This window comes from Lolium perenne, chromosome 5 (genome assembly GCF_019359855.2).
Source record: "Lolium perenne isolate Kyuss_39 chromosome 5, Kyuss_2.0, whole genome shotgun sequence".
Taxonomy (NCBI): Eukaryota; Viridiplantae; Streptophyta; class Magnoliopsida; order Poales; family Poaceae; genus Lolium; species Lolium perenne.
This window is the reverse complement of record NC_067248.2, coordinates 262,938,748-262,965,851: the sequence shown is the minus strand read 5'-3', so window position 1 is coordinate 262,965,851 and position 27,104 is coordinate 262,938,748. Positions and strand designations below refer to the sequence as shown.

At 46.8% G+C, this 27,104-nt stretch overlaps 1 protein-coding gene across 1 annotated transcript; it reads left to right on the top strand.

The window, feature by feature from the left end:
• Positions 1-4,907: 4,907 nt before the first annotated feature.
• LOC127298404 (aspartic proteinase nepenthesin-1-like) lies at positions 4,908-6,485 on the top strand. The gene is made up of 2 exons (XM_051328266.2): positions 4,908-4,963; positions 4,998-6,485. The coding sequence occupies exon 2, from the start codon at positions 5,000-5,002 to the stop codon at positions 6,386-6,388; it is 1,389 nt and encodes a 462-aa protein (XP_051184226.1). The 5' UTR covers positions 4,908-4,963; positions 4,998-4,999; the 3' UTR covers positions 6,389-6,485.
• The last annotated feature ends 20,619 nt before the right edge of the window (positions 6,486-27,104 follow it).

The window sequence follows — 27,104 nt, the reverse complement described above, 5'->3', positions numbered from 1 at the left end:
GGTATTGGCATCCCCTTGGTTTGTTCCAAGCTTGGGGGAGTGCCGCGGTATCACATTATCACTACCTTTTACTTTTTATTGTCAAGTAGTGTCATATCATGAGTAGGGAAGTTATTATATAAGATGGGTTGCAGTGTGGAAGTATCTCTCCTTTAGTTGGTTATCTATGTATCCCTTGGTGTGAGTTATCGTTATGGAATGTTAATGAGAAGTCTTATCATTTACATATTGCACATCTTATTTTAGTTTGCAATCTCTATTGTATGATTTACCTTGTTGTTAGTATTGGTATCACTTTGGGAGCATTGAATAAATCTATTTGGTTTTGGCAAACTTAGCATTGGTCAATAGCAACAACACTTTGAGGTTTAGTTAGAAAAGAGAAATACATGTAGTTGTTTCATTGTCTTTCTTTCTTGTTAGCTCATAGCTTATTATTCTGAAGTTAAAATTGTTTGTGCTTACAAGGAAGATGCATGACTGTTTCTATTACATGTATATTTGTTTGTTTCCCTCGACTCTTATGCTTGCTAATTAACCTTGCTAGCCAAAGACCTGTACTGAGAGGGAATACTTCTCGTGCATCCAAACCTTAACCCAAACCTATGCCATTTGTGTCCACCATACCTACCTACTACATGGTAATTTCTGCCATTCCAAGCAAATACTTCATGTGCTACCTTTAAACAATTCAAAACTTAGTATCTCTTATTTGTGTCAATGTTTTATAGCTCATGAGGAAGTATGTGGTGTTTTATCTTTCAATCTTGTTGGGCAACTTTCACCAATGGACTAGTGGCTTCATCCGCTTATCCAATAATTTTGCAAAAAGAGCTGGCAATGGGATTCCCGGTCCCAAATTAATTAAACTAAATAGACACTCCTCCATGGTATGTGATTGATGGACGGCACCCGAAGGATTCGGTTAGCCATGGCTTATGTAAGCAAAGGTTGGGGGGAGTGTCATCATCATAATAAAACCAAAATAAAAAGGCACTCCTTCATGGTATGAGATTGTTGGCAGGCACCCGAGGATTCGGTTAGCCATGGTTTGTGAAAGAAAGGTTGGAAGGAGTGCCACACAAAATGAAAATAATATGGGAGCCGCTCTTTGAAGGTTTGTTTGGCAAGGGGGTTAGAGTACCCGCTACCAGTCGTTGACAACAACAAACACCTCTCAAAATGTTACTTTTATTATCTCTATATGATTTCAAAACTGAAAAAGCTCTAGCACATGATTTAATCCCTGCTTCCCTCTGCGAAGGGCCTGTCTTTTACTTTATGTTGAGTCAGTAAACCTATTTCCCTCCATCTTGAGCAAGCATTTGAGTTGTTGTGATCAAACCATTATATTGTGATTCACTTCATCATGTTTTTATTCTTCCTTGTTTAGTACAAGTTTTATCTAAATGAATATAGCTTTGCAAGTTATCAATGATTATGAGGAGACTATTATGATTGGGTATGCAAGTTGTGCAATATAAACTTTAACATGAGAGCGCTGCTCAATGAGATAAGTATAATCTGTTAATTGTTCTCTGACCAAGAACGAAGTTTGCCATCACCAATTATGATTTCTTATGCACCTTTATTTGTGATTACCTTATACTTGTTTCAAGTTGAGTTATATGAGGAAGTTGTTTACTATAATGTCTTGTGTGAATGAATATGATGCTTCTTGTCCGTATTTTATTTATCGACTATTCACTCCATAAACATGTGGTCTTGTTTACTGAGTTCAGTTTCGCTTGGGGACAAGCGAAGTCTAAGCTTGGGGGGAGTTGATACGTCCAATTTGCATCACTATTTTATATCATAATTTGCTGTTATTCATTGATATATTTCATATTTGGACACAATACTTATGTTATTTCATCTATTTTGCATGTTTCATTATTATTGGAGGATCAAGCACCGGAGCCAGGATTCTGCTGGAAAAAGCACCGTCAGAACGCAATATTTCGGAAGATCAACTGTGGAAGGAAATTATACCAAAATTCCTATTTTTCAAGATGACGAAGGAAGCCAGAAGGAGGAGCCAGCTGGACCCAGAGTGGGCCCACACCATAGGGTGGCGCGGCCCATGACCTGGCCGCGCCACCATGTGGTGTGGGGGCCCCACAGCCCCTTTCGCCTCTTTTTCTTCGCGAAATCCTTCGTCCCGAAAACCTAAGCCACAGAGGATACCTGGCGAAGAGTTACAGCCGCCTCTGCGGGGCGGAGAACACCAGAGAGAAAAGAGCTCTCCGGCGGGCAGGAATCCGCCGGGGAAATTCCCTCCCGGAGGGGGAAATCGACGCCATCGTCACCGTCATCGAGCTGGACATCATCTCCATCACCATCATCATCATCTCCACCATCATCACCGCCGTCTCCTCCGCAGCACCTCGTCACCGCTGTAGCAATTTGGGTTTGATCTTGATTGTTTGATAGGGGAAACTCTCCCGGTATCGATTTCTACTTGTTGTTGATGCTATTGAGTGAAACCATTGAACCAAGTTTATGTTCAGATTGTTATTCATCATCATATCACCTCTGATCATGTTCCATATGATGTCTTGTGAGTAGTTCGTTTAGTTCTTGAGGACATGGGTGAAGTCTAAATGTTAGTAGTGAACTATGGATGAGTAATATTCAATGGTATGATATTTAAGTTGTGGTGTTATTCTTCTAGTGGTGTCATGTGAACGTCGACTACATGACACTTCACCATTTATGGGCCTAGGGGAATGCATCTTGTATTCGTTTGCCAATTGCGGGGTTGCCGGAGTGACAGAAACCTAAACCCCCGTTGGTATATCGATGCAGGAGGGATCGAAGGATCTCAGAGTTTAAGGCTGTGGTTAGATTTATTCTTAATTACTTTCTTGTAGTTGCGGATGCTTGCAAGGGGTATAATCACAAGTATGTATTAGTCCTAGGAAGGGCGGTACATTAGCATAGGTTCACCCACACAACACTTATCATAACAATGAAGATTATTTAGCCGTATGTAGCGAAAGCACTAGACTAAAATCCCGTGTGTCCTCGAGAACGTTTGGTCATTATAAGTAAACAAACCGGCTTGTCCTTTGTGCTAAAAAGGATTGGGCCACTCGCTGCAATTGTTACTCTCGCACTTTACTTACTCGTACTTTATTCAACTGTTACATCAAAAACCCCTGAATACTTGTCTGTGAGCATTTACAGTGAATCCTGCATCGAAACTACTTGTCAACACCTTCTGCTCCTCGTTGGGATCGACATTCTTACTTATCGAAGATACTACGATACACCCCCTATACTTGTGGGTCATCACACCGCCGTCGCCTTCGGAGGAAGATCCGAAGACGAAGTCTCTGTTATCATTGTCGTCCTCCATTTTTACCTCTGGTGCCGGAGCAGGGGGGTCGCGGTCGACGACGTTGTTGCTGTTGATCGCTGACCACCACACCGCTTGACGTTGGGTGTCCGCCGGCACGTCCTCGTTGAACGACCGGTCCAGCATAAATGTTGCCCCGACGTGTCCTTTGGGTCGTTGGCGCTGCGGTTCGCCGCGTGCATCTCCACCTCCACCTCTACCATTTTTTTCCCGTTGTGGCGGCGATCGCGAAGAACTGGTGGGAGGAGAGGTCTGCAGCGCCCGCGTGGCGTTGGACCTCCTCCTTGTTCACCGCCGCCTCCCTTCTTACTGGCACCGAGGAAGAGCCACAGATGATGACACCGCCATTGCATTCCGGCGGCGGATAGGGTGTTGAGCGATGCCGCCTTGAGGATCAGGTGGTCCACGGCTATGGTTTTTTTAGGAGAGGGTGCGGTGAAGAATGGGCGGAGAAGGCCATGCCGCTGCGGTTTATAGAGGACGTTGGTAGTGAACGTTGATGATGTGGGGAGCTCATCCATCGGTGCGTGGATCTGGCGGGTGGCGTCCCGTCTATCGCCGCCTCGGGAATTGGTGCGCCCATTGAAGAAGACGACCGACTAGCATTTAAAACTTGACTACCGCTTTTGTCTCACTTCCAGGGTGGCCCCACAGTGCGAATCCTACATCCGTTTCACGGCCGGCGTGTAGGGCGCGGCAAAAGTGTGCCAACAATTTTATTGGGCTCCAAAACGCGTTGGTGCTTTATTGAGCGCGCCGGTGTGAATCTGTTAAACTGTATAAGTAGATTTACACCTCTTGACTTGTCTTCACGGTCCCACGTGAGAGGGGATGTTAAACTGTATAAGCAGATTGCCTAACTATTTGCATCATATCGCTCTTTTGGAATAGTTGGTTAGTAGCATGGTGTTAGAAATATGGTGCCGAGTTCGTGTTTTTGCAATAATTTTATAAATTGTTGTTATCCCCGAGTTGTCTACGTATTAGCCTTTAGAGTCATACGCCTCGGTTTACACACGTGTTGACTTATCTCCGTGTAACACGTGAGGGGGTGTTAAGCTGTATAACTAGATTGGCTAGGTCTTTCCATTAGATTATTTTTGAAAATAATTGATTAATGCATGCAGCTTAACATGACACACAAACACCGCGGCTCCAAATCCATTTGAGGGGAGTTATTGGGCTCCCGGTAGAGAGATGCTCTTACTGTCGTTGTTTTGCGAGGGAACAAGGGTAGTAAAAAAATTATAATTTTCCTGATTAAGTATGTACGCCAACAAGATCCATGGTTTAGTTACTTCCGTTGTTGCGTTGATATGGTAGTATGTAATTTTTTTGCCAAGTGCTTAGATGACAGCGAGAGATCATTGATACAATCGTCTTGCCCAGGAAAAAAACAAGACCGGGATGCAGACCTTGAGTACGAAGCGCCTTCTACTGTCACATGACGTCACGCCGTGATCAGTCTGAAGACGACGGAGGCCGGTGTGTGACGACTGACGACCCGCATGAGCGAAACCCTATATTAGTGGCAGCTAGGGCCTGTTGCTGCTGACACAAAGCTAGCTGCCTTGCAAGCTCTAGCACATCCAGATACAGCAGGTAAGTCCCCGTAAGTCTAGCATTTTCGCAGCAGGTATGGGAGTCGCAGCAATGGCGGCCTCACTTCTTTTTCTTCTCCTCCTTCCTCTGGCTCCGGCGCTGGTCTCGTCGACCCCATATGCCATGATGGCGAAAGAGGCCCGTCCGGTCATCAAGCAATCAGCTAAGGCTTACATGGAACAGAAGGTGCAAGTGCAGCAGGGCATAGCGAGCCGCTCCAGCCAGCAGATGGCGACTGACAGCTCCGGCGCCTTAGTCTTCGACCTCTCCGTCGGGACCTCGCCGCAGAAGCTCTCCGTGGTAATGGACATCACCACCGAACTCGTCTGGGCGCAGTGCGACGCCTGCTCCACGTGCACAAGGCTCACGCCGCCGGCGACGCCTACCTTTCTGCCCAACAACTCCCGCTCCTTCGCCGTGGTCGGCTGCTCCTCCCAGACCTGCCAGCGTATGATCCCCGGCGAACACGGCTGTACCCATGACGACGACCCCTGCGGGTACCCGAACGACCTTTACGGCTGGAACACGTCCGGCGTGCTCGCCACCGACACGTTTACCTTCGGAACTACGCCCGTCCCCGGCGTGCTGTTCGGTTGCAGCGGCGACATCATGGTTCAGGACCTCGCCGGCGCCTCTGGCGTCGCCGGCTTCAGCAGGGGGCCGCTCTCCCTCGTGTCGCAGCTCAACATCTCCAGCTTCACCTACTTTATCGCTCCTCACGGCGACGGTGCGAGCAAGAGCTTCGTGAGCTGGACCTGGGGTGGCGCCGCCGACCACCAGTTCGCCGCGGGGCAGATGCGTACGGGGGGCAGACGCAGCAGCACGCCGCTTCTGGCGGCCAAGAAGAACCAGCTGCACCCCGACTTGTACTACGTCAACCTCACCGGCTTGCAGGTCGACGGCCAGCTCCTGACCGCCATCCCGCCGGGGTTCTTCGACGTACGGCCGACCGGATCGGGCGGAGTGTTCCTCAGCAGCACCCTGCCCGTCACATACCTCGAGGAGGCCGCGTACAACGTGCTGAGACCGGAGCTCGTGAGAAGGATCCAGTCGCAGGGCGTGGCTCCGGTGACCACCGGCGACGACGTCAACAACCTGTGCTTCCTCACGCGTGACTTCTCCGGGGCCAAAATACCCGGGATCGCGCTGGTGTTCGACGGCGCCGATGCAACGATGGAGCTCAAGGTGGAGAACTTCTTCTTCGCCGTCGCCGACGGGCAGCTGACGTGCCTCACCATACTGCCGTCAATCGGCGGGTCCATCCTAGGCAGCTTGCTGCAGGCGGGCAGAACCATGACCTACGACATCCATGGCGGGCAGCTGACGTTCCAGACGGCGGCGGCAGGTGCTCCATCGCCGGGGCTGTGGCCCATGATAATGGCCACTCTTCTAGTGTGGGTGCTCTGCCCAGAAAATCGCTCGTAAACGTGCACCGGACCACCACTGTTTGAGATTCGTGCGTACACCTCCCATCCCTCTAGTATTGCAATGTATTGTTTGTTTTCTTGCCTTTTGCATACACATATGAATAAATTATGTATGTATAAGAACTCAATGCTACTGTAATTTTCAGAAATAAATGTTAAAGCTATGAATGTCTGACCGCGCAAGGTTCTTATTTCACAAATTGTGAGAGACGAATCAGATTCTCAAAATTTCAACAGTTCTGTCGAGATCGGTCATTAGGTTCAGGTCTTCAGGATACTTGGTTTGGTACCTCCCCTTTTTCTGTCCAATTCTTTGATATCCCCTTTTTCTGTCTAATTATTTGATATTTTATCCTTTGTAACGAACATAACAAAAATGTCTGCCACATTTAGGATGCTACTCAACTAAAATTAACTTTTAAGAGAAATTTTAACTTTGGTGGGGTTACTCCTATCCTATCTATATTCTTGTTGTTTGGCAGTTGCACATACCGTCCAGGTTCTTTGGCACCTAGCTCATAATAAGCTCATGACTAGCGATAACCTAGAAAAGAGACACTTAAATAAACCTGAAGATTGCATGTTTTGTGCTGAAAATGAATATGTTAATCATTTGTTCTTCCGGTGCATAGTTGCTAGATAAATTTGGCAAGTTATTTCTACTCCTTTCAATGTTAACATTTGAAAGAATTATATCTCAATTGCTAAATTTTGGGTAGCTAACGAAAAACATGCAACATTGAATTCTATTTGTGCTGCCTTTCTTTGGTGCCCATGGAAGGTTCACATATTATCTCACAAAATATTCCAACAGATGTCAAGTTTATAAGAAATTTCACAGGGGTAACTTCGCACTACGGGAAAAACTGTAGTTGCCGTGTTGCCTAACCTTTGCCGTGTGCCAAACGCCTCGGAACACGGCAATTACTAGCTTTGTCGTGTTCCACGGAAAAAGAAAACTGCAAAGATTTAAAACACGGCAACATCCGAGAAAGGAACATGGCAAACAAACGACCACGGCAAAGGTCTGAAAAATAACACGACAAAGAGTTGAACACAGCGAACTTCGGCCAGGACACACGGCAAAGGTCTACGGCACGGCAAAGGCTGCGCCATGTGTCCCGAGAGAGTTCTCAAGACGGCGCCGTCATAACGACGTGGCTTTGCCGTGTGTCCCAAACGGACACACGGAAAAGGTCCTTCTCCCGCGCACACCCCTCCCCTCCCGCCAACTTTTTCCGCGCGAAGTAGTATGTCGGCAGCATTTTGGCACGAAACCTTCGCCGTGTGCAAAAGAGCAAGGAACACGGCAAATGTGTCTTTGCCATGTGCCAGATCAAAAAGAACATGGCAAAGATGGCTTTGTCGTGTGTAACTCTAAAAAGCACACGGCAAAGGTCAATTTCCCTCTTCTTCCCCGTCATTTCTCTCTTCTTTCCCGCCGTTTCTCTCTTCTTTCCCGCCGTTTCTTTCCCGCCATTTCAGCACTCTCCCTCCCTATATATACCCATGTTGACAAGGGATTAACTTATCAATGCCTACGTATTGTAGACTAGGGTTTAGTTGGAAGTAGAGGGCAAGTAGATCTCGAAGGTTTCAGCCGAAAAGTACTCAACGATTATGAAAACTAGGGTTGCGTGGAACAATGAATCGATGCTTTCTTTGTCCCTCGACTCCCCCTTATATAGGAGGTGGAGCCGAGGGATTCGTAATACACAAGCTTACAGAGTCCGGGAGGGTTTCTAACCCGTCCCGTAAAATTACAAGTCTATATTTCCTAATACAAATCTAACTTTCCTTAGTACCAACTTGGGCTCCCAATCTTCATATTCTTTGACTCGTGGGCCTTCGGTAAACCCCGGGTACCATCTTTGGCAGGTCCATTGGGGATGCCTATGTCAGTAGCCCCCGAGATTTTGCTTGAATCGAAGAATCAGGGAAAATCTCCAACTTTATAATCATTCAATAACTTTGCCAAGCTTATCATATATCTTTGGATACGCAATTATATATTGTACAGGGATAATGGTAGTTGGGGCTAGTTCATCTGACGGATCAGGTACTAGTTAACTGCTCTAGTGGCAATCCGCAAAAACCTACTTCAAGATCACGTCCCTGGACATGATCTCGGGATACTGGTGTTAACTCGACAGGTGCCGCTTAATGTCTTACCATTCTGTCGAGTCCCAGTCATATTTTATCGGGTACCTAACACGTCCGTTAGGATTTTTCTTCGTATCTGTTGATACGGGTAAAAGTAGCAAACCGACGTCAGAGACGGCGCCACGCCGCTCAGAACGGATCTGGGGTCTTACCTTCGCAGAGTTTTGCGGCATTCAGAGATTATTCGCAACTTTGGCGCTCTGAGAATATATTGTCGAGTGCTTTTTCGGCTGTTGGAATAGCACATTTTATTGAGTCAACGGATGACTTATATCGTCCTCCCGATGGGAGTATATGTAGAGTTATTTGTATAACTCGAAATATGCTCACTATATGTAGAGTGCTTGGCGCTCTGAGAAATGCTTGCTTTTGATCATAGGCTCTCGCCATTTCTATTTTTTCATACTCGAGCTTTTTCTTTCTTCCAAAGTAGCCCCCGAGCATTTGATCAAACACTTGTATTTGATCAAAGGCTCTCGAGATAATCAATAGTCTTCTGCTGCCGCCAATTTTATTAATCTTCACAGTCGAGATTTTCTCTTGGTAAGGTGACATCATTACTGACGATAGCCACGATCATTGTATCGGGAAGACGCGAGTACTGCTCTCCCTCTGTCTTGCGGGCCCCAAATCCTTATCAATTTGACTTATCGTGCAAGTGGGGGACACACGTCCTCCGCTTTTCCTGGCGCACGCACTATAGCGCCTGTTCCTTTCCTTCACAGTGAAAATACACTTTTACCCCTTATCCACGTGTACAGCATCCATCTCACAATTTTTCCATCCAACGGTGCATCAATTCGCCAATTCTCTATTTAAGGTCTTCTTCTTCCTCCGTTCACCCTTTCGCTCGCGCCACACCTCTGCTCTCCTCTGCAAAAATCCCCCATTGCGCCCAACACTTCTTGAGCTCAGCCACGCTCGCACTTCTCGCATACGCCATTGTTAATGCCACCACGCTCGCGGCTCACCAGGGACAGCACACCGGAGTCAAAGATGGCGGCGGAAGATCTGGAGTGGGAGAGATCCAAGATCTCCAACCAAGACCTGAACCTGATGAAGAAACTCGGGTTCATGGAGAAGAAGGGCGCGCTGCACTTCCCCAGCGAGGAAAGCTATCCATCTCCGCCTATCGAGTATCGGGTCAGTTTCGTTGACCACCTTATTCGCGGCCTCTCGACCCCCATTCACGATTTCCTCCGCGGTCTTCTCTTTGTCTACGGGTTGCAGCTGCATCAGCTGACTCCCAATTCCATCCTCCACGTCTCTATTTTCATTACCCTCTGCGAGTGCTTCCTCGGAGTCCAACCTAATTGGGCTCTGTGGAAGCGCATCTTCTGCCTCCGCCGCAATGGCTCCCACAACATCGCCTACAACATAGGCGGTGTTGTTATTTGCGTTCGCTCTGACGTCGAATATTTTGACGTCAAATTCCCTGACTCCATCCAAGGGTGGCGCAAAAGATGGCTCTATGTGCACGAAGAAAGCTCCGACTTGGTGGAGTACAACATAGCTCCTTTCGATGGAGGTGCCAAGATTCTTCGCCGCCGATCCTCGGACGCTGAAGCCACCGAAGAAGAAAAAACAGCGACAGAAGCACTGATGTCCCGTATCCATGAGCTGCAAAACACCCGTGGCAAGGAATTGTCGGGTATCCAGATCACAGCGTACTTCCTTAGGATTAGAGTGCAGCCGTTACAAGCTTGCAAAAATCCCCTTTGGATGTATGCTGGCGAAGAAGATGTCGACAGGCTCTCCAAAGACCTTTCTGTAAAGGATTTGGAGAAGCTTATCCGAAGGATTTCATCACTCAGCAAGAAAGATGCTATTCCATCCTCTTGCCGCGTGGAGCCATACAGTGGCACCAACGCCCTCCCCGAGGTAATTTTTCTCTCGACTATTATTTTGTCCTCTCGACTTTTTTTAATATTTGTTGACTACTATTTTGCTCAACTTCGTTGCGTAACTGCTTGTCGACATTCCTTGTGTTTGTAGAATCATCCAGTTCTAGCCTCTCTTCCTCCTCTTCCTGAAGGTGGAGAAGTTGAAGAACGGGTTGTTGTCACCGACGACAACCAGGGTACTTCTCGCCCTGAGAGTGAAGTCGCGGGTTCTCACAAATCTGCGGCTTCCTCTGAAAGAGAAGTTGATTCCGAAGCCACCGAGTCGGCACACTCCCTCCCGTCTGCTGTTTCTCCAAGGAACAAGAGAAAAAGGGCCGAAGTTGCCGATTCCGGCACCTCCTGCCGAAGAAGTTGTTCCTACTGAAGACAGGACAACTTTCAACCCTTACGAAGATGCCCTTGTCAGCTTGTAAGTTCTTGTTGCTCTTTGTTGTTTGCTCTCGATATATTGTCTATGTTGTTTCTTATATTGTCGACTAATTATTGCAGTGGTGACGAGGATGAAAATCCACCTATTGACGCGACTGCTCGAACGAGTATGTCTCGTACTTTAGTTGTCTCTGATGCTCAACCTGATGGGGATGAAACCTCGCCTCCTCAACAAGACATAGAACACCCAACTCCAGTTGCGAGCCCCCGTGCCTCTTCGCCGAAGAGAGCTAGGGTCGAGCCAGCTGACAAGGTATCAACTTGTCAATGCCTATGGATTGTAGGCTAGGGTTTAGTTGGAAGTAGAGGGTAAGTAGATCTCGAAGGTTTCAGCCGAAAAGTACTCGACGATTATGAAAACTAGGGTTTGCAGACAATGATTCGATTGATCCGTCGTCCCTCGACTCCCCCTTTATATAGGAGGTGGAGCCGAGGGATTCGTGCTATACAAGTTTACAGAGTCCGGAACGGTTTATAACTCATCCCGCCAGATTATAAATAACACTTCCTATTACAACTCTATCTTTCCTTAATAGATCTTGGGCTCCCGAATCTTCTTATTCTTCGGGTATTGGGCCTCCAGTAAACCCCGGGTACTATATTCGGCAGGACCATTTGGGATGCCTATGTCAGTAGCCCCCGAGATTTTGCTTGAATCGTAGAGTCAGGGAAAATCTCCACTGTTTATTTTTACTCGAAAGCTTTAACTTTTTTATATTTCTTCACATAAAATTCTATATTGTACAGGGATACTGGTAGTGGGGGGTAGTTCAGCTGACGGATGAGGTACTAGTTAAGCTGCTCTAGTGGCAATCCGCAAAAACCTACTTCAAAATCACGTCCCTGGACATGATCTCGGGATCTTGGTGTAAACTTCGACAGGTGCCGCTTAAGGTCTTACCATTCTGCCGAGTCCAGTCAAATTTATCGGGTACCTAACGCGTCCGTTAGGATTTTTCTTCGTATCTGTTGATACGGATAAAAATGTGACGCAGTCTTTAGCGATGCCACGCCCAGTGAAACGGATCAGGGTCTTATCTTCGCAAATTTGCGGCATTCAGAAATTGATCGCAACTTCGGCGTTCTGAGAATATATTGTCGAGTGCTTTTCCGGCTGTTGAAATGGCACATTTTATCGAGTCAAATATGACTTATATTGCTCTCCCGATGGGAGTATATGTAGAGTTAATTATAACTCGAAATATACTCTCTTACTTTTCTATTTTTCATTTGATAATTTCATCGGGCACGCGAACAGCGTTCCCGATGGGAGTAGCCCCCGAGGCTACAACCAAGAACTTGTGCTTGGTTGTAGGCTCAACGTTGTAGTCCATCTTGTCGCTATATTGTCAATATTTCCCAATATGATCTCTTTCTTTCTTCTCTTCTCTTTTTTTTTTTTTTTTTTTTTTATTTTTTTTATCTCTCGGGTGCGCGAACAGCGCTCCCGATGGGAGTAGCTTGAGGCTACAACCAAGGACTTGTGCTTGGTTGTAGGCTCCCATAATTTCTATATTGCCATACTCGAAATTTTACTTTACGTCGAAGTAGCCCCAGAGCATTTGGGGAAAAACTTGTTTTTGATCAAAGGCTCCCGAAGTATTGAATAATTCTTCCTGTCGCCAATCTTCTTTTATTTTTCTTGTCGACATGCTTCCCTTAATCAAATTTACTTCATCCTTCTCGAATAGTCGTGATTTTTCTGCCCTGTGGGTCCATTGCTTCCACCACGTTGACACGTCGTGCAAGTGGGGGACACACGTCCTCCGCTTTTTCTGGCGCTCGTACGGTAACGCCTATCTCAGTAAAAATACCTTTTTGCCCTTGTATCTAGAAGATCTATTCTCACCACACGATTTCTTCATCCAACGGCACACTGCTTCACCCGATTCTTATATAAACCTTTCTTCAACCTCCGTTCATCCCCTCGCTTGCGCCGCTCACCTGTTCCTCTTCGCAAAACTTCCCCTGCGCCCAACTTTCTCTGATCTTCCGCACGCTCATACATTGCTTTGCCCATTGCCGTTGATGCCACCGCGCGCGTCTGACTCGCCACAGCACTCCGGAATCCAAGATGGCCGCCGAGGATCTTGAGTGGGAGAGATCCAAAATCTCCAACCAAGACACCAACATGCTGAAGAGGCTTGGCCTCATGAAGAAGGAGGACGCCATCCGCTTTCCCAGCGAAGAAAGCTACCCCAAGCCTCCAATGGAGTACCGGGTTAGTTTTGTTGATCACCTAATCCGCGGCCTTTCGACCCCAATTCACGATTTCCTCCGCGGCCTTCTTTTCGTTTATGGGATTCAACTGCACCAGTTGACCCCCAATTCCATCCTTCACATTTCTATTTTCATCACACTTTGCGAATGCTTCCTCGGAATCCCTCCCAATTGGGCTCTGTGGAAGCGCATTTTCTGCCTCCGCCGCAATGGCTCCCACAACGTCACTTATAACATAGGTGGCGTTGTTATCTGTGTTCGTACTGATGTCGACTATTTCGACGTCAAATTTCCTGATTCTGTCCAAGGATGGCGCAAAAAGTGGCTCTACATTCACGAAGAAAGCGCCAACTCCGTTGAGCACAACATAATTCCTTTCGACGGAAGTGCCAGAATTCAGCGCCGCCGCTCCTGGGATGCCGAAGCTTGAGGAAGAGAAAAAGGCGACAGAGGCACCGATGTCTCGTATTCGCCGACTTCAAAACACTCGAGGCAAAGAGCTGTCTCGGTGTTCAAATCACTGCCTACTTCCTTAGGATTAGAGTGCAGCCTCTTGAGCTCGCAAAAATCCCCTTTGGACGTATTCTGGTAAAAATGACGCCAACAGATCTCCGGTGATCTTTCCACCAAGGACTTGGAGAAGTTGGTTCGAAGACTTTCTCGCCTGGGCAAGGACCCAGTTCCTTCCTCTTGTCGCGTGGAACCGTACAGCTCCGCCAATCCACTCCCCGAGGTATTTTGTCTTCCCGAGTTTTTATCTTGTTCCGCACTTTCTCTGCATCTCATTGTATTGTCATCTCTTTAATTTTCCTTTGGTCACTATTTTTTACAGAACCATCCTACTATGACTTCCCTTCCTCCTCTTCCGGAGGGTGGAGAAGTCGAAGAACGAGCCATCGTCGCCGAAGATACTCAAGGTTCTTCTATTCCTGAAAGTGAAGTCGCGGGTTCTCACAAATCTGCGGCTTCTCATGAAAAAGAAGTTGAGTCTGAAGCCAGTGAGTCGACGCAATCCCTTCCTCCTGCTGTTTCTCCAAAGAACAAAAGGAAAAGGACTGATGCCGAGGATTCTGGCACCTCTAAGGCTGAAGAAGTTGTTCCTTCTCATCCGAAGGCAGCTTACGATCCTTATGTTGAATCCCTCGTCAGCTCGTAAGTCGTCTTTATTTCTCCCTATTTTTGTACTCGAAATATTTATCCTGTCTTGCTTTTTATGCTGCCGATTTTTTGACCAACAGTGATGACGAGGAAGAAGTACCAATTACTGACGTGGCTCCTCGGACAAGCACGTCACGTACTGTACTTGCCTCAGACACGCTAGTTGAGGGAGAAGAAACCTCGCCTCCTCAACAAAACGTCGTCACCACTACTCCACCATCAAGCCCCCTTGCTCCTTCACCAAAAAGGACAAGGGTTGAAAAGATTGTTGAACCTGCCCCTCAGTTGGGCAGTTCGTCGACTCTGCTCTTAGATGATGTAAGCTTGTCGACATCTATATTTTCCTTATTTTATTTTTTCACACCTTTTCTCTTTTTCATACCGATGTTTCTCTTGCTGTGTTCACCTTGAACAGCCTATGATCAAAGATCTTCTCCGCATTGGTTCCCAATTTATTGGGTACCGTGAATATGCTAATAGAGCCGAAGGTAACGACTTTTACACTTGCTGTTTTTCCTTGATTTTTTACTCCTGTTGCTTGTCGCGATTTTTGATCTTTCTTCTCTCTCTTTTCCATATCTCGACAGAGAAACTTGCAGAGGCCAACGAACGCGCCGACGCACTTGCTCGAAAACTTGAGCAAAGTGAGGCGGCTCGCAAGAAAGCCGAACTCGCTGCTAGCAAAGCCAAGGCCGAAGCTGATGAAGCCAAGGCGAAAGCTGCTGGTGTCGAGGAACTGCAGAAAAAACTTGAGGATGCTACAGCTGCCTTAGATGAGCACAAAGCTGCGCAAGCTTCTCGTGAAGAAGGAATCCTCAAGCGCCTGAAAACTCAGAGTCGCCGCACTTTCGGTAATGTTGCTGATCCCATCTATCTTTATGAGAATCGTTGTTTCTTGTCTTTTCACTAATGCTTTGTTTCCTTGACAGTCCAAACAAACCAGGAGTTTGATCTGACGAATCCTGTCGATGACCCGCTCCTTGACGCGCTTTCCTATCTGGAGCTTCATGGGTCCGAGATTCGTGAAGGTGTGTCGAATGCTAACGCAGTATTGTCGGCGTTGTTCCCCTACTTCTTCCCGAAGAAAGAGGAGCCCGCGACTTTTCTCAACCTTGCCAAGATGTTCAATACGCCGGAAGACCTTGGACTGAAGATGCGCCAGGAGAATATGAAGGTTGCTGTTGAAAACACTGTCGCTTTGGTTGCTGAAAGTCGACAGACTATTGACTGGATGAAAGTTGGCGACACCGAGCAAATAGAGCAATCAAGGTGGAAGTCGCTAATCAAGGCAGCCAAGCCCAACACGAAGAAGATCTTGGCTTATCTCGGGATTAAGCCAGCGTCGACCCCTAGCTCGTCAAGGCCGGAGGTCTAGTTGCATGCCTCTGTTTTTCTTTCTGTTTCTTTTGCTCTTGTCGCCAAAGTAATCATTTGGCGACACGTATTTCCTTAGCTCCACTGTAATGCCCTTGTAATTATTCCGAGAGATTAATGAAAAACTCTATCTTTGCTTGTCGTTTGATGTTGTCCTGTTTAAATTTCAGTTGATATTTGATAACTATACTCCAACTTCCGCTCCTTCCAATGTTTCGCCTTCTTCTTCTCGCGCGAGGAGAGCTTTTGCTGATACTGCACCTGTCGACGATACCTTGTCGCAAGAACTGGACGAACTTCGACAACAACTTCAGTATGCGAAGAAGCAAACACTTATGATGATGGAGCAATCTCGTAAGTCATCTGAAGCCGAAAAAGTTGCTCTCCAGCAAGCTCGCGAGGCCGTGGCTGCTAAGGAAATTGCTGCTTCCGAGGCTGAAAAGGCGACTACTCGAGAAAATTTCATGCTTGAATTAATGAATGAAGCCAGTGCAGATATGTCGGGTATGCCTGTTTCATCCTCTGATATCTTTCATCTTCATGCTATTGTCTCTTAAAGGTTTCCACTTCTTTGTTTTGATAGGTGCCTTTACTGATGCTGCTGCCGAGGAAGAGAGGGTAAATGCTAGGACAAACCTCCTTGTTAATCTTTCCCTGGACCATGGTTCTTTGTTTTGGGCTACCCCAGAGAGGACCCGCCAAATTGTCAGATTTCAAGATCGCACCTCTCAAACTCGCGACTTCCTTGACTTCTGTACCAAGACCTTGTCCATGGTTTACAACTCCATGTTTCCTCGGAACGTCCAACCAAAAACTCTTCCTGAATTGATGGAAAGGTTCAAGGATGCTCGCAGTATCCATGATTTTGTCAAAGCTCAACTAGTAGCTGGCGCCAGATTTGCTCTTATCATGCTCCAGATCTGCCACTCGAATCTTGACCTTACCCAAGTTGTCGCGAAGGTTCACCAAAAGGTAAAACATCGAAGAGTTGGTGTTGACAGGATTAACACGAAGGTTACGCCTATAGCCGAAGAAATGATTGAGGACCTTCTTCGGATGGACGCCGACTTTTTTGCCGATGGCCATTATGCCGATTTTCTTGGTGCTGCTCCTGAAGAAAACAGAGTTACTCTTGATGACATATTGAATCAAGACTAGTTATTTTCTTCTTGTAGATATTTCTTCTTTGTAATCCATGACTATATTGTAAAGCAATCATTATATTTTTCTGTTTGTCTAGCCCCCGAGTGTTTCGGTGACTCTTTACTGTATTTGTATATTTGCGAGGTTTTGAACCAAGGCATTTATATATTTATGGCGAATATGAGCCCCCGAGCTTTTTATTGAGTACTATTTTGTATTTTTATTGACTCACGAGGTATTTGAATACCAAGGCGAGGCTTTTCTGTTGTCGATGAACTATATTGAAATTCGTCGGAGCAAAGACTTTGATCATGTCGATAAAGAAGAAAAGTTATATTGTCACTATCTTTATTATATTGCAGCACCGCGAGCCCGCCTCATTAAAAACCTTCTCCGGCCCCACTCGGTGCCCCGAAAAAGGAAAAGAGTGCGTCTGAAAACTCGCGGGCGTTTCAGTACATTGAAGTTTTACAAGGACTATATTTCGACTCTAAGCGTAGAACCGCCTAAGTTGCGCCACGTTCCAGGGGTTTGGCTCCTCCACCCCTGTCTTCTTGTCCTTTATCCTGTATGCTCCTCCTCCGATTACTTCCGTAACAATGTAAGGGCCAAGCCATGGTGACTCGAGTTTTTCATGACTTTTTTGCGTGAGCCGAAGAACTAGGTCTTCCACCTGAAAAGATCTTGGCCGCAAACGTCGACTGTGGTAATTCTTCAAGTCCTGTTGATATTTGGTTACCCGAGATAATACTTCATCTCGAGCTTCATCAAGTGCGTCGACGTCGTCTTCTAGCGCTCTTCTCGACGTTTCTTCATCATATTCAGCGACACGTGGAGAGTTGTGCTCTATCTCGATTGGTAGTACTGCCTCTGCTCCGTGAACCAGGAAAAACGGAGTTTCTGCGTTCTTTGTGTTTGGTGTTGTTCGGATGCTCCACAACACGCTTGGTAGTTCTTACGGCCAGGTATGTCGAGCTTTTTCCGGTGGTCCTAACAAGCGCTTCTTGATGCCATTGCAGATGATGCCATTGGCTTTCTCGACTTGCCCATTGGTTTGAGGATGTGCAAGCGACGCAAAGTTCAGCTTGATACCCACCTCTTCGCAATAATCTTTGAATTCATGGGATGTGAAGTTACTGCCGTTGTACGTGACGATCTTTGTGGGGCACTCCAAATCTGAAGACGAGGCCTTTTACGAATTTTACTGCGGATGCTCCATCTGGTGAATTTATCGGCTTCGCTTCTATCCACTTTGTAAACTTATCGACAGCTACTAGCATGTACTCCTTTCCTCCTGGCCAGGATTTGTGTAACTTACCCACCATATCAAGTCCCCATTGACCAAAGGGCCATGACAATGGTATTGGTGCTAGCTCTGCTGCTGGAGAGTGAGGTTTTGCGGCAAACCTTTGACACGCGTCGCAAGTTCTTACTATGTCCTTGGCGTCCTCGATTGCTTGTCAACCAAGAAATCCTGCCCGAAAACCTTGGCTGCGATAGCTCGACTACTTGCGTGGTGGCCCCATCTTCCGTCGTGTACATCCGTCGGACGTATTCTTCCTTCTTCGGGTGTGACGCACCTTTGCAAGACGCCTGAAATACTTCGCTTATACAATTCTCCCTTGACCACCGTGAAAGCTTTGGAGCGTCGAATTACTCGCCTTGCCTCAACTGGATTGTCGGGTATTTCTTTCCTTAGGATGTATGATATGTACGGCTGCATCCACGGTATCTGTATCACCATGACCAGGTCCTGATCTTCTTCTTCGTCCTCTTGCTTTTCCTTGGTAGCCCCCGAGGGTTTCTTCTCCTTCTTTTTTGATTTTGTCGACTTAGTGGATCTCTCTGTTATCTCTTCCCAAAATACACCTGGCGGGACTGCAAGGCATTGCGACCCGATGTTTGCAAGAACGTCGGCTTCGTCGTTGCTCAATCTACTAATATGATTTACTTCGCATCCATCGAACAACTTCTCGAGCTCGTTGTACACCTCCTTGTATGCCATCATGCTATCATTGACTGCGTCACATTGGTTCATAACTTGCTGTGCCACCAACTGTGAGTCGCCAAAGATTTTTAGTCGAGTTGCACCGCAAGCTTTCGCCATCTTCATCCCGTGTATGAGAGCCTCATATTCTGCTTCATTGTTAGATGCGTTAGGGAACGTCATCCGAAGGATGTACTTCAACTTGTCGCCTTCAGGTGATATGAGTACTACTCCTGCGCCAGCCCCTTCTAGTCTCTTGGACCCATCAAAGTTCATGGTCCAGGTTCTCGATAAGTCTGGGGGTCCTGTGTTTTGCAATTCCATCCACTCTGCGATGAAGTTCGGCAGAACTTGCGACTTTATTGCTTTTCTTTTTTCATACGTGATGTCCCGAGGGGAAAGTTCTATTCCCCAAAGGGAGACACGACCCGTAGCTTCTGGGTTGTTCAATATATTTGACAAAGGAGCTTCATTGACCACTATGATCGGATGTGCCGAAAAATAGTGGCGCAATTTTCGTGCTGTCGTGAACACTCCATATGCTATCTTTTGGTACTGCGGATACCTTTGTTTTGAGGGCGATAAAACTTCGCTAACAAAGTATACTGGCCTCTGCACGCCGTGGAGCTTTCCTTCTTCTTCCCTTTCGACAACTAGCACCGTGCTCACCACTTGGGGCGTGGCTGCGATATACAGCAGGAGAGGTTCCCTTTCTTTTGGCGCCACCAAGATTGGTGGTGTCGAGATTGTACGCTTCAAATCCTCGAAAGCTCTGTCGGCTTCTTCGTTCCACTGGAATTTATCTCCTTGTTTTATCAAAGCGTAGAACGGCAGCGCTTTTTCTCCCAACCTCGCGACGAATCTGCTCAAAGCAGCAACTCGCTTGATTAGCTGTTGTATTTCTTTCAACTTTGTTGGCTTCCTCATTGTTACGATAGCTTGTATTTTATCGGGATTTGCTTCAATCCCTCTTGCTGAGACTAGGAACCCCAGAAGTTCTCCCGCTTTGGGACGCCGAAAGAACACTTCGTCGGGTTCAGTTTGAGGCAGAACTTATCAAGGTTGTCGAAGGTTTCCTTGAGATCCTCGATCAGCGTTGCCCCCTTTTTTGATGTTATGACGACATCATCAATGTATACTTGCACGTTCTTCCCAATCTGTGTCGCCAAACACTTCTGCATCATCCTCTGATATGTTGCTCCCGCATTTTTTAGACCAAAGGGCATTGTTCTGTAGCAAAACACGCCGTAAGGTGTAATAAACGCAGTCTTTACTTCATCTTCTTCTTTCAATCTGATCTGGTTGTAACCAAAGTATGCATCCAGGAAGGAAAGACGTTCACATCCAGCCGTGGAGTCGATAATTTGATCGATCCTTGGGAGGGGAAAGTGATCCTTTGGACAATGTTTATTGAGACACGTAAAGTCGACGCACATGCGAAGGACCTTAGTGTTTTTCTTCGGCACCAGCACAGGATTTGCTACCCATGTGGCTTTGGTGAATATCTCTTTGATAAATCCAGCTTCTTGTAGTCGATTGATTTACGACAGCATGGCTTTGCGGTTTGGTTCGAAAAACGCCGCAAAGGTTGTTTGATTGGTCTCGCTAGTGGATCCAAGTTTAGGTGGTGCTCGGCAAGTTCCCTGGGTACTCCTGGCATGTCAGCTGGACACCATGCGAAGATTTTCCAGTGCTCACGGAGGAACTCGACGAGCGCGCTTTCCTATGCGATATCCATGTTGTTTGCGATAGATGTCGTCTTTTTTGGGTCTGTCGGGTGAATCTGCACCTCTTTTGAATTTTTCTCGGTACTGAAAGTTGATTCTTTGTTTGGCCTTCCAACGTCTGGCAGTACGTCGTAGTCAGTCATGCTTTTTGACGCCAAGTACTCAGCTTGCATCCCGAAAGTTTCTGACAACCGGTGGAAATCCTTGTCGCACTTATCGGCTAAGGCGAAGCTTCCTTTGACTGTGATTGGTCCCTTTGGTCCAGGCATCCTCCACAACAGGTATGTATAGTGTGGTACCGCCATAAATCTAGCATATGCTGGTCGTCCCAACAGAGCGTGATATTGCGACGGAAAATCCACGACTTCAAACTCGAGCCTCTCGATTCTATAATTTTCTCGGGTCCCAAACTGAACGTCGAGATTGATCTTTCCCAATGGATAACTTGGTTTCTCTGGTGTGATGCCGTGGAACCTTGTGTCTGTTGGTTTCAAGTTTGCTAAGGATATGTTCATCTTCCTCAATGTATCTGCATACATAAGGTTTAAGCTGCTGCCGCCGTCTATGAACACTCGAGAGACATCAAATCCCGCTATAACTGCTGGCAAAATAAGTGCTGACTGCCCTGGTCGAGGAACTTGCTGCGGATGATCTGCTATTGTGAAGCCGATATCTTGTCCTGACCAATTAAGGTACTCAACTGTTGGTGGAGGCATTTTCTCTGCCATAAACACCTGTCGTGAGATTACTTTCTGAGCTCTATTGGACGGCCTTCCCTTCTGAATCATCGACACTGCTCCATTGGAGTTAGGATCAACATAAGGTGGTGGTGCAGGTGCTGCCGCTATTCTGAGCTGATGCCGATTGTCTTCTGTAATCGCGGGAGGAGGCGGCAAGTGAATCTCGCTTCTGGGTTCTCGGGGATTTCTCTGTGCTGCCCGCGCATTAGCGTTCTCTGCATACCGCAACATTGCCTGAAAATTTCGACAGTCTTTCTGCAGGTGCCCTGACTGTCTTTTACCGTTGCTGTCGAGGAAAAAATGCATCTGGCACGGTCCATTCATCATCTCTTCAGGGGACACGAAAGGTCTTGGGAACCTAGGCCCGCTACTTTGCCTGTTGCGTGAATCATCCCTGTTATCACCTCGCTGTTCATTGCCTCTCTGGTAATCATCTCTGTTGCTTCCTCTGTATTTGTCCGAAAACCTGCCGAAATTTTTCCTGGAGCGTCATAGTTACGAGTACGACCGAGGAAATCGTCGCCTCGGTTGATAGTTTCGACCACGGTCCTCCTCTGGCGACCTGTGCCGTTTGTTATGGACGGCGTCTTCTCCATCTGCCCATTTATTTGCTATCTCCATTAATGCGGATACTGTCTTTGGATTGGTCCGTCCCAAGTCCTCGACAAAATCTCCACGCCTGACTCCTGCGACAAACGCATCTATTGCTCTCTCGTCAGATATATTTTCTGCCGAGTTTTTGATGATATTCCACCTCTGGATGTACTTTCTCATTGGCTCATCTGGCTTTTGTCGACACGCTCTCAACTCCTCTAACGACGCGGGTTTTTTGCACGTGGATCTGAAGTTCTTGACGAACACATCCTCGAAACTTTCCCAGCTGTCGATGGATCCTGGAGCGAGTTTCTTTATCCAAGATCGTGCAGCTCCACTCAAATGCACCTGGATGCTTTGCATGGCTGTTGCCCTAGTTCCTCCTGTCAGCTTCACCGTCTCCAGATAGTCGACTAGCCAATCCTCTGGATCTTGAAGGCCGTCGAACTTCTTGAAATTATCGGGTAACTTGAATCCTGAGGGGACTCGAGTTTTCCGGACTCTCCTTGTAAAGCATGGCAAGCCACACATATCTTCGTCGGTCAGCTCCGGAGATTGCCGATGATCCCTTCTGCTCTGCCGCGCTCTATCGACTCTTGCTTGTGCTGCTGTGTCTCTTGCTCCACTTGGCCCTTCAGGTACTGCCGCTGTTGCTGCTGCAGGTCGTGGACTATTTTGCCTTGCCGCTCCTTCGGGAGGCGTTGATACAAACGCTGTCCCCATAGCTCCAACTCCTGCTACCGCCATATTGTACAGTGTTTCCCTTGGATCACCTGGAGGTGGTTTAGATGCAAGGATAAAAGCATGTGTCGCCATATACCCAGCCTCTGGTGTCTTAGGGATGATGTTTCCTCTTGTATCTATCGACATAAAAGACATGTCGAGGTTTTGGACCAAGTGCTCTCTTTCTGCTTCGGGTATGTGTTGCAGCCTTGATCTTGCTCTGTTCCGCGCCTCCCTGTGGCTATCACCCGTAGTTCTAGATTGTCGACTTAGATCTGCCCTTCTCTGCCGGATGCGAAGCTGCCTCCTTTCTCTGTTCAACTCAGGTGTACATTTTTCCAATTCCCTGGCAGCTCGTGCGAGCCTATATTGATATGCTTGCAATTCCTCTGGTGTGGCTGTGGTAGCCATTGGTTCTGTGCCGTTCATAGCTCTCGCGGCTCTGTCCCACGCTGCTTATGAAAGTTGAACTCTATCTCGCGGCTCTGGCCCGACGTATTTGTTGCCCAGGCCTTGGCGCAGATTGGAGGGATCGACGTATGGATTTCCCAAACTGTCGAAAGCCTCAGATGTCTCCTCTTGATCTTCAATGGTGTAAATCTGATGATACTTTGTACTCAGATCTACGTTGGGTTTGGTGACATCATCGTTGAGATTGATGAAGACCTTGCCCACTGTGAGAGATTTGTCGATGAAGTCGCAACTGTCGACATCGCTTGAGCCATCGCTTATATATGAGTCCGCAGATGACTCGAACGACATGTCGTTGAAGATCTTGGCGAGTTTCTCTCTTGCTCTGGTGCTGACGTAGCGTGTCGCTGAGGTTTCTTCTTCTCCTGACTCGATAGACGATGCATAGCTTGAAAAATCGGAATCGACCACCGACGATCCCGACGAAATCGGAATCTCGACACGATACGATCCTTCCTTCTCGACGCGAAAGTGAAACCTTCCGAACGTCATCTCCATGGGCTCCGCCAGATACGCGTATGCATCCAAACGGGAGGGTGGGTGAGGAACAAAATCGACAAGACCAGCAGCGATCTGTTTACCTCGATCCATTGTGTTGCTTGCGGTTGACGATGTCGAAGATCTTGAGCGTGCCATCGAGATCAGATCCTTACGCCTCTAATCCCCACAGACGGCGCCAATTGACAAGGTATCAACTTGTCAATGCCTATGGATTGTAGGCTAGGGTTTAGTTGGAAGTAGAGGGTAAGTAGATCTCGAAGGTTTCAGCCGAAAAGTACTCGACGATTATGAAAACTAGGGTTTGCAGACAATGATTCGATTGATCCGTCGTCCCTCGACTCCCCCTTTATATAGGAGGTGGAGCCGAGGGATTCGTGCTATACAAGTTTACAGAGTCCGGAATGGTTTATAACTCATCCCGCCAGATTACAAATAACACTTCCTATTACAACTCTATCTTTCCTTAATAGATCTTGGGCTCCCGAATCTTCTTATTCTTCGGGTATTGGGCCTCCAGTAAACCCCGGGTACTATATTCGGCAGGACCATTTGGGATGCCTATGTCACCAGCCAAGGAGCCTACCCCGTTAATTGGTGGTTCCACGACTCCTTCAATGGATGATGTAAGTTTTCTCTTCTTCTTTTATGTTCCGAATATTTCAATGCTTTCGACTCTCCTTTGCTTCTCCTTTGCTTGTCGCTGTCGAACTTTCGCTTCCTATATTGATTTCTCTTTCTCTGTTTTGCTTTTCAGCCTTTGATGAAGGAGTTTATCCGTCTCGGTACCATATTCGTCGGGTACCGTGACCATGCTAAAAAGCTTGAAGGTACTATTTTTGCTGCTTCTTCTGCTGAACAAACTCTCCATCATTTTTTGTCATGACATTTGTTACTGTCAACTGTTTTGCCAGCCAATCTTGTGGAAGCTAACAAACGCGTTGATGCTCTTGCTCTTAAATTGGAGCAAAGCGAAAAAGCTCGCAAGAAAGCTGAATCAAATGCCGCAGTTGTCGAAGATCTTCGAAAAAGACTTCACGACGCGGAAACTTCTTTAAGTGACAACATAGCTCACAGTCTGCTCGTGAAGATGAAATCTTCACGCGCTTGGAGTCGCAGAGTCGACGTTTTGTTAGTAAGTACTCAGATCATTGCTATTTCTTTGGGTCATCACATTCTTCCTGATTCGCTTTTTTGACAAGCTTCCTTTTGCTCATTTAGGGAGAACGCAGCAAGATTATGATCTAGAGAATCCTGAAGGGGATCGTCTTCTCGATGCACTCTCCCTTCTTGAATTTCACGGAGACGAGGCGCGCCAAGGCCTTACTAATGCTAGAGTAGTTCTGTCGCGGCTTTTTCCCTACTTCTTCGTGAAGAAAGAAGAACCCAAGACTTTTACTGCTCTTGCCAAGTGCTTCAAATCTAAAGAAGATCTTGGACCTAGTCTTCGACAAGAAGGCCTGAAGATTGGTGTTGAAGGCACCATCGCCTTGGTTGCTGACAGCCAACAGGATATTGACTGGGCGAAAGTTGGCGATATATGTGAAGGAGATGGAGACGAAGAAGTGGCGGTCTTTGATTAGGGCTGCCAAACCAAACTCGAAGAAAATCCTTGCCTTCCTTGGATGCAAACCAACTCCAGCTCCCAGTTCATCGAAGCTGGAGGTCAAGTAGACCACCTTGTCTCTTTTTTTGTTTTGTTTTTTCTTTTAATGTTGTCGCCATAATAGCTTTGGTGACAGCTGCCCTACTAGTTCAGTAAGAACCCTCTTTTGTAATAGCCATGTAAATATCTGACCTTATTAATGAAAAGCTATGTTGCCGAGTTATTGATATCGAAGTATTTCTTTCCAGTTGATTTTTGACAACTATACCGTGGTGCCTTCCTCAACTGCCTTGCCTGCTGCGTGTTGCTCGAAAAAGTTCTCCGCTGATGAGTGTATTGGAGGTTCTTCGAGTGTTGCACAGAATGAAGACTTGGACGAACTTCGTCAACAACTGCAGTCGACGAAAAAACAAGCTCTCGTGATAATGGAACAGTCTCGAAGATCATCTGAAAATGAAAGACGTGCTGTTCAACAAGCGCAAGAAGCCATAGCGTTGAAGGAAACTGCGGTTGCTGCGGCTGCTGAAGCTGCTTCTCGAGAGAATCATATGCTTGAACTGATGAATGACTCAGCTTGGATATGAGGGGTACACTCCGCAAAATTGGTCATATTGTATTTTACTCTTTCTGTCTTTTATACCTCATTGATGCTTCTGTTAAAACAGGTTCTTTTTTGGATACTGCTGCTGAAGACCAACGTGTTCAAGCCCGAACCAATGTGCTTCTCAAGCTTGCCTTTCAGCATGGTTCCAATTTCTGGGGTACTCCGGAGCGTACTCGCCAAATCGTCAGATTTCAAGATCGCGCGAGTCAGGTCCGAAATTTTCTCGACTTCTGCACAAGAACATTATCTCTAGTTTATAGTACCATGTTTCCACGCAACAAAATACCAGAAACCCTGCCTGCTCTAATGGAGAAATTTCGAGATGCCCCTCGAATTCATGAATTTGTGCGGGCTCAACTATCTGTTGGGGCAAGATTCGCCATGATTATAATACAGATCTGTTACCCGAAGTTAGACTTGACTCAAATTGTCGCCAAGTGTCTGGCCAGGCAGGCGAAGCGGAAGAGGAACATCGACAAAATCGACGACACTGTAACCCCTGTAGCAGAGAAAATGATGGACGAACTTTTTCGTATGGATGCTGAATTCTTTGTGAAAGGTAGCTATGCTGAACATACAACTGGTGCTGCAAACAACGACAGTATAAACATAGATGATATACTAGGTAGCAACTAAAAGTTTATTTTTCCTTATCGAATTTTTCTTGATGATGAGGTTGTAATTATTGTATAATCTATATTGCAAAGCCCCCGAGCCTTTGGCCAGTGCTCGAATTATTTTTACGCCACGATGAAGTTACTATTTTGCGAGAGATCATATATATTTTGTTACCACGGGTTATGAGCCCCCGGGCCTGTCGACGAAAAAAGATGTATATCACCACTATCTTTTACTATATTGCAGCACCGCGAGCCCGCCTCATTAAAAACCTTTTCAGCCCCACTCGGTGCCCTGAAAAGGAAAAGAGTGCGTCTGAAAACTCGCGGGTGTTTCAGTACATTGTATTTTTACAAAGGAGGACTATATTTCGACTCTAAGCGTAGAACCGCCTGAGTTGTGCCACGTTCCAGGGATTTGGTTCAGCAACCCCTGTCTTCTTGTCCTTCGATTACTTCTATGATGATGTAAGGGCCAAGCCACGGCGACTCGAGTTTCTCATGACTTTTTGGCGTGAGCCGAAGGATTAAGTCGCCGACCTGAAAGGATCTCGGGCGCAAACGTCGACTGTGGTAGTTTTTCAGGTCTTGCTGGTACTTAGTGACTCGTGATAACACTTCGTCTCGAGCTTTATCGAGTGCATCGACATCATCCTCCAATGCTTTTCTTGAGGCCTCTTCGTCATATTCCGTGATTCTTGGAGAATCATACTCTATTTCTATCGGCAGTACTTCCTCAGCTCCATGGACCAGGAA

Bases quoted from the DNA above. Each gene is read 5' to 3' on its own strand.
- LOC127298404 (XM_051328266.2), top strand. From the start codon at position 5,000: ATGGGAGTCGCAGCAATGGCGGCCTCACTTCTTTTTCTTCTCCTCCTT.